This window comes from Balaenoptera borealis (assembly GCF_965194805.1).
Source record: "Balaenoptera borealis genome assembly, chromosome: 20".
Classification (NCBI taxonomy): domain Eukaryota; kingdom Metazoa; phylum Chordata; class Mammalia; order Artiodactyla; family Balaenopteridae; genus Balaenoptera; species Balaenoptera borealis.
Window position 1 is genome coordinate 23,860,841 of NC_138879.1, and position 7,895 is coordinate 23,868,735.

General features: G+C 52.8%; 1 protein-coding gene across 2 annotated transcripts; it reads right to left on the reverse strand.

The window, feature by feature from the left end:
- Positions 1 to 1,122: 1,122 nt before the first annotated feature.
- On the reverse strand, positions 1,123 to 7,895 carry RSAD1 (radical S-adenosyl methionine domain containing 1). Of its 2 annotated transcripts, XM_082372625.1 has the most exons (9): positions 7,589 to 7,895; positions 7,060 to 7,193; positions 6,739 to 6,943; positions 3,967 to 4,332; positions 3,718 to 3,781; positions 3,149 to 3,296; positions 2,883 to 2,937; positions 2,037 to 2,140; positions 1,123 to 1,849 (listed from the first exon to the last, which is right to left on the reverse strand). In XM_082372625.1, the coding sequence occupies exons 1-9, from the start codon at positions 7,673 to 7,675 to the stop codon at positions 1,732 to 1,734; spliced, it is 1,281 nt and encodes a 426-aa protein (XP_082228751.1). In that variant the 5' UTR covers positions 7,676 to 7,895; the 3' UTR covers positions 1,123 to 1,731. The 2 variants fall into 2 exon arrangements, with proteins under 2 accessions (XP_082228751.1, XP_082228750.1); XM_082372624.1 differs by lacking the exon at positions 7,589 to 7,895 and having other exon boundaries at positions 7,060 to 7,471.

Below are 7,895 nucleotides of genomic sequence, written 5' to 3' on the forward strand. Positions count from 1 at the left end.
AGATTCCTGGGCTCCACCTTCCAGAGACTCTGATTCACCTGGTGAGGGTGGGAGGCTGAGTCACAGAAGGTGACCTGTGCCATCCCCACCTGGCTCCCATCCAGCCCCTCTGCACAGGCCTCGTGTGGCGCCCCAGCAGGGAGGGCCCAGGCATCTCAGGTGGCACGAGCCCTGACAGCTGGGAGAAACCTGAGTGGGCCCAGGTTATCTGATGGCGCACCTGCTCCGGCCCCGTGCTCACATCTTGAATATCAAGATCAGGGGAAGGCTCAAGAAGAGGCTCCCCAGGCAGCACAGGTCACCCTGTAAGCTGCGTCGGGGCCAAAGGAGAGGGTAAGAAAAAAGCATTTCCCCTTTCCTGCTCCCAGTCCCTCAGAACCAAATGCACTGCAGGCTTCCACAGCCCATCTACACACCTTTACTGATAACCCTGGAGTTTTATCTCTTCACACATCTATCAACATGGTGGTGAGTTCCTCGAGGGCTGGGACAGGTCTTACTCTTCTCTGCAGGCCGCTCAGAGCCTGGCACACTATTAGTGCTTGCTGAATATTTCATAAATAAACGAGAGGGAGTTAACACTTACCATGTTACCACAGGTCAAAGAAGGACTGATATTCACACCCACCAGGCACATGCGAAATGCACGTGCTCACCTCTGAGGGGTGGGGGGAACCCTATCCTAAGTCACCCAGCTAGAGACTGAGCTTAGCACGCCCTGATTTGCAAGGGTACTAAATTACCTTTGACATCAGGGCACCCTTTGATACGATAAGTTATGGAGCCTCTTCACAGGAAAATGCCTCCCTCCCCACCGCCCCCCAAACCCTGCACAGAATTTATAGGTTAAGGGTATCAGACCTTAAAAAAAAGGGGGAAGCTCTTTTCTTAATGGATGCATGCCAGATAATGAACATAGATGGAACGACAGAGTCAGAAATTAACATTTTGCAACCCCCAATCTAATCATTGATTTAGGCAAGGATCACTGATGAATGCTAAGATCACTGGGAAAATGACTGTCAGGAAGGAATCTCAGCCCTAGACTAAGGCTCAAGCCCCCAAATCAGGATCCCACACTCCAGGAAAAAGCCCAGACAAAGGATATGACCACAGTCAAGGCAGGCTCCAGATGGGTTTATTAAGGCCAGGGGAGAATTACCAGGCTCTGATCTTTCCTGAATTCTCCCCTCCCCTTTCCCTCTTGGCTCTCCCCACCTTCACTCTCTCAGGGGAAAAGGCTGCAGTGGGGAGGGGACTGGGGGCCACTCTGGAAGTACCGTGAGGCTCCTGACACCCAAACATATCCTGGCTGCCGAAAGAGAAGAGGCAAGGCTTGCTGTGATCTCTCCCACTGTTCTCAGAGTCCAGCAGGCTGCTGTGCTGGACATACATGTCCTGTCCTGTACCTGCAGGAGCAGGAAGCCCGAGAGCTCTATTTCTCATCCCGTCCTGTACTGCAGGAGCAGGAAGCCCGAGAGCTCTATTTCCCAGAATCTCTTGCCAGCCAGGATTTGTTTAGAGTCTACTGATGAGAGGCACCCACAGAAACCATTACTCCTTCTCTGGCAGTGGTGGGTACACTTGATGCCAGTTCCCGGATCACAAATGTCCTCCCATCTGCCTCACTGTAGCCATTCCCCTGGGGATGCCAGGACCGGGCAGTGACCAGAGCCGGGACAGCACCTGCCAGTGGAGATGGCAGTGTCACTGGGACACAGGAACATGTGGTTATCCTCCCGGTACAGGGGAGGGAGTTCTCTGCTGCCAGGCCTCTTGGAGCCGAGATAGAAGGGTCGGCAACATAGAGTCCAGCACGGCCAGCCCCTCCCAGGAACACCGAAGACCCCTGGAAAAACAAAGAGGCCAGGCTGTGACTGTGCCCTCTTACCAGTTTCAATCATCACCCTCCACCAGTGCCAAGGCCCTGGCACCCACAGGCCCCTCCTTGTCAGTCTTTCTCACCTCTCTCTGGTCTGTGGATGTGTAGTCAGGGTTCCCTGGGTCCCCAAACCACCTCCCCCCACTCAACACACCTGTGATCCAGCAGCAAGAGGCCCTGCTCCAGCAGCTCCTGCACCTCCTCGTCGGCTACAAACAGGTCCCACAGGGTCAGCTGGGGCTCAAACTGCTGCCAGTGCTGGGGAGACCAGAAGGGGCAGAGATGCAGGGACCACAAGATGGGGAGCTGGCGGGGCTATTCTAGGCCACCTGTCTGGGGGTGCAGTGAGGGATGAGAGGTGGGTCCAATCCCACACAGGGATCTCAAAACTGACTGTCATGCACACCAGGACCAGGCCAATGGACCAGCAGGGAGGTGGGCACCTTCAGTCCTATTCCATGTTCAGGCCAAACCCAGCTCCCAGCCAAGCCAGGTCTCCCTTTGCTCCTCCCTTCTCCCTGTTCTGGTCAGAGTATGGTCAGCCCCAGCCAGAGCTCTATGGCTCTGACTTCATCCAGAGCACTTCTGAGCTTGACTGATCTTTATCTACTGCACTTCCTATCTGAGCTTTCAGCTCTGCTTTAAAAATATTTGAAAACTCTTAATCTAGTCTATTCCCTTAGATGACTGAGAAAGTTGAAATTCAGAGGTGAAAGGACATGTGCCTAAGGTTGCAGTAGATGGGGACTAGAGCCCGGGTCTCTGCAGCCCTAGTCTAGGGTTCTCACCATTGCCCTATGCTGCTCATTGCTCCTGCCCATCAGGCCTCTGCTGGACCAAGGCCCTACCTCTAGATGCCAGTCCCAGAGGAATGGGAGGGTGTGGGTGTGTGTGTGTGTGTGTGTGTGTGTGTGTGTGTGTGTAGAAGAAAGAGTGAGATAGAGTGATTCTGCGAGGTCTAGGAGGAGAAAGCAGCGTGCCAGACCCCTTGACCTCTTACCTGGTGAGTGATCCCCACGTCTGTGCGTAGTCCCATGGCCAAGACTTCCTCCAGACTGAAAGAAACACCAATAAGGGGTCTTGGAGAGGAGACTTGTGCTTCTCCCATTCTTCACACCCTATGCTGGGATGTGCGTATGGGGGGTTTATGGGGATCACGCAGTATGGGGCGGGGAGGGGGCAGGGCAAGGCGGGAAACAAAGATGTGCAGGTAGGTGGTTCTTGGGGTAGAGGGGAAGCCTGAGGGAAGAGCCCTCGGGTGCTCACAGCGCCAGCTCGCCCAGGGGGACACGCCTCCGGGTGCCGTGACCAAACAGCGTCACCTCCTTCATCCAGCTGTCCGGCTCCAGGGTCTGGATCCGAGCCTCTCGGGTGTGGCCCCCAGCCCCCTGGGGTATAAATCGCCCATGGGCTCCTGACAACATCAACAACCACCCCCACTTTAATAGCAGCTAACACTGTGTGCTTGCCAGATGTTCAATCAGTGGTTCTCAGAGTGTGGCCCCTGGACCAACAGCATCTCAGATGCCAGAAATGTAAATTCTCAGGCCCTGTCCAATTCCAGAAATTCTAGAATTTGGTTGGGGCCCAGTTGGGTTTTAACAAGCAGTCCAGATAACTCTGATGCACACTAAAGATCAAGAACCACAGTGCCAGGCACTATACCAAGTGCCTCAAAATACATACGTAACGGCTCTGCAAAATAGATAGTATTTTTTGCCACACTTTACTTATGAGGAAACAGAGGCTTGGAGGGCTTAATAAGTGGCCCAAGAGTACACAGCCATGACACTGCTCTCCTGAGTCATCCCACCTAAGGTTCACAGGGGACTCACCAGGTCCAACGCCAAGGTACTGACCGCACTGCCAGTAAGTCCAGTTGTGGGTACTAAGCGCCCCCTGTGGGAAGGGACGGAACAGTCGGTGCAGAGAGAAGCGGGTGGGTCTGTCTCTGCTCAGGTAAGGGCACCTGGTTAGAATGTCCCACCATCTCAGGCTTCGGAAGCACCCTTCTCCCCAAAGAGCCACAACTGCCTGGTCACGCCTCAGCCTGCCCATGCCCCACCTTCAGCCACAGGACTTACATTCCGGGCGAAGTTGGAGACCTCATACTGGCGGAAGCCAGCCTCCCGAAGGACTGCCCGTCCCTCCTGGTACATCTCAGCGGCAAGTTCGGGGTCAGGGGCAGGAAGGGCGCCCTGCTGCACCTGGGTGAAGAGGGCGGTGCCCCGCTCCAGGGACAGCTGGTAGAGGGACACATGGTCATCACAGAGGCGCAGCAGTTTCCGCAGCTGCCCAAGCCACGGCCCCACGTGCTGTGCCGGCAGCCCCAGCATCAGGTCCACAGAAACCCGCCCCGGGAAGTGGCGCCGGGCCTCCGCCAGCATCTGCAGAGCCTCACTGGCCGAGTGTGTCCTCCCCAGCAGCTGGAGCTCAGTGTCATCTAGGGACTGGAGAGAGAGGGTCAGGTGTAAGCACGCAGGCTAGCTCAGAGGGAGACAGAAACACCTGACTGACCTTACTGCAGACACAGATACAGGGGAAAACACAGGACATTGCAGGGGGCTGGAAGGTGGAAGGTCAAGCCAGTAGCAGGGGTACCATTCACTGAAGAGTCACTATGTGCAAAGCACTTCTACGCAGTGTCCAATTTATTGTTATAACCCTCCAACATTAGCTCCATTTTACAGATGACAAAACAAGTTCAGAGATGTTAAGCAGCTTGCCCAAAGTCATACAATGGCAAAGTCAGATCTGGAATTTAGGACTGTCTGACGCCAAAGCCAACCATCCTTTTTTGATTTTACTTTTTACTTTGAAATATTTCGAACCTATAGAAAAGTTGCAAGAAAAGCTCAACAAACACCTTCATCCAGATTCACCAATTAACGTTTTGCCACATTTGCTTTGTCTCTCTCTCTCTAAATATACACATATATTATGTTGAATCATTTGAGGGTAAGTTATAGACCAGGGCTGTCTAAAACAACTATCTGCAATGATGGAAACGTTCTGTATCTGCATTGTCCAACACAGTAGATACTAATCACGTGTGGCTATTTAAATTTTAAGTTAATTAAATTTAAATAATCACATTCTAGGTGCTTCCTAGCATGTGGTCAGTGGCTACTATATTGGTCAGTGCAGATATAGAACATTTTAGTATAATACGGTAGCCATTGGCCACAGGCTAGTGAGCACTTGCAATGTGGTTATTTAAATGTAAAAAACTTAAATATTGTACTCCTGTACCCCTAAATAATTAAATGTGTATTTCCTAAGAACAAGGACATTCTCTTACACAACCACAATCTAATTATAGAGTTCAGGAAATGTAACACTGATACAATCCCGTTATCTAAGACACAGTCTTATTCAAAGTTGGCCAATTGTCCCTAAATGTCTGCTGTAGTAATTTCCTCTTCCCACTCCAATCCAGGATCCAATCAGGGGTCACACATTGCATTCAGCTATCATTGTCTCTTTAGTTTCCTTTAGTTGAGATCCTCATCCTGCCTTTGTCTTTTATGACATTGACATTTTTGAAGAGTACAGGCTAGTTGTTTTAATTTTCTATTTTATTATTATTTTTTAAATTATTTATTTATTTTGGCTGCGCCGGTTCTTAGTTGCGGCACATGGGATCTTTAGTTGTGGCATACGAACTCTTAGTTGCATGCGCAATCTAGTTCCCCAACCAGGGACTGAACCCGGGACCCCTGCACTGGGAGTGTGGAGTCTTACCCACTGGACCACCAGGGAAGTCCCCAGGCTAGTTGTTTTTAAAAATGTCTCTTAGGGAAGGAAGCTGCATGGCGCGGCCTAAATAAATTAATTAATTAAAATGTCTCTTAATAAGTCCTAGAGCTCTCCTGTACATCATTGTGTTTATAGTTAGCAATACTGTACTGTACACTAAAAAACTGTTAAGATGGTACTTCGATCTCATGTTACCTGTTCTTACGATACACACACAAAGTCTCTTAATTTAGGTGTTTCCTCACAATTAGATTCAAGATATGTAAGCATTTGGGGCCAGAGTATCTCAGAAATGGTGTGTCCCTCTCAATGTATCTCAACAGGACAAAGCCCTGACCCCAAACTCTATGGTAAATGGTACATATATTTGAAGGAGGGAGACAATACTGGCTATGGAAATATCACGGGCCAACCTGCGAGGAACATGTTTCTCCCCCCACTTAAAAACCTTCAGTGACTCCCTTGTCACCACTAAGCAAAACCCCAAACTTCCTAGTATGGTGCTGAAGACTTCTGGGCCCTAGCTTGCAGCCTTGTCCCCAGCCTCTCCAGTCACAAGTAATGGCTCACAGGTCCCCCAAAACATGCAAGCTCTTCCAAATCCTGTGTCTTTTCCTCCCACACCCTCATCTCTGGTGGACTCCTCTTCCTCATTCAAACATCATGTCCTTCAGGAAGGTTTCTATGATCTTGTCAGACTGAGATGGCCTTCAGGCTGTACTCTGAGAGCATTTTGTAGAGACTCCATTTATAAGCAGACTTTATCATGCTGCAGTGATCTGACCACCTGTCGGCCTCCTCCTGGGTCTCCAATCATGTAACAAATGTTTTTCAAGCATCTACTATGTGCCAGGCACATAGTGCTTGGAACACTGTGATGAAAACAAAGGCATACATGATCCCTGCCTCACAGGGCTTGTGGTCTACCACAGAAACAGACAATTAAGTACTTACAAAAGCGTCACCATACACTTTTTAGTGCCTACAGGTTCCTGGCACCCAGATAGAGCTCAATAAATGTTTGCCCAATGAATGAACGTGATCACCCAGGACAGACATCCTGGGTGCCCTAGGATGAGGTGGGTGAGATGGGTTACCTGGAGGCCAATGGACAACCTGTTGACTCCTGCTGCCCGGAATGCTGCCAGCCTGGAGCTTGGGGCCGAAGTGGGGTTGGCCTCCAGTGTGACTTCAGAGTCTGCAGGCAAGTGAGTTGCCTGGGCCACTGCCTCCAGGACAGCTGCCACAGTATGGGGGCTGGCCAGACTGGGGGTACCCCCACCAAAGAACACAGACTCCACTCTAGGGAAAGAGGATGGAGAAGATGAGACGTGGGGGAGCCCTACGGGATGCCTACACCTGTCCTATGCACCGGCCACATAATTCCCAAGACCCCGCCTACAGCCCCCAGTACCCACCGCCGCACCCCACTGAGTTGCAGCAGCGTCTGAGTCTCGGTCACCAGACAGCGTCTCATAGCAGCCTCGTCCACGCCGCGGGGGATGTACTTGTTGAAGTTGCAGTAACTGCAGCGCTTCTCGCAGTAGGGCCACTGGGGGCAGGGGGCGTGTGAACAGGACGAGAGATGACCCCGGGGCTGCCCTGGCCACTTCCAGGGTTCAGTCGCACACATCCCCATCCCCATTCCGAGGTCAGTCAACAGTGGCTACCGCATCTAAGCCACGCAACTCCCCAAGGGGATTATTAGTAAGCCCACTTCCATAGGAGGACATTGAGGTTCAGAAGGGAAATCACTTGGTCAAGGTCAACGAGATGGTGAGCACCAGAGACTTCAGGTCTCCGGACCAAGACACTTCCCTGCCAGAGAAAGGGTCACAGACCTCGTCTGGGAGCGGGGAAAGACGGCAGGTGGGGCTCGCAGCGCGACAAGCGCCTCCTCGTCTCCGGCCCTCCGCGCCCGAATCTCCGCCTCCCCTCCCCACTCACGTGGACGTAAAGTGCTGCGCGCTGGCTCCCGGGCGTAGGACCCCGGGGTCCTCCCGCGTCCTCCGCGAGGCGGCGCCTCTGGGCCATCTTGGCGGCCTTCACCCAGCCGCGGGCCCGAACCCCGGGGAGCGCCGTGCCGCCCGCTGTGGCGGGGCGGCCCGGTGAGCGGGCCAGGACCCGAGATCGAGACGAACCCAGGGCAAAGCGTCCTGTGTGCGCAGAGCCGGGCCGGGTGGGCCGCCCGGGCGGAAGGAAAGGGGCTGCGTGGCCGCGCCCTGTGTCGGAGCGCCGCCGGGAGGGCTCCGGG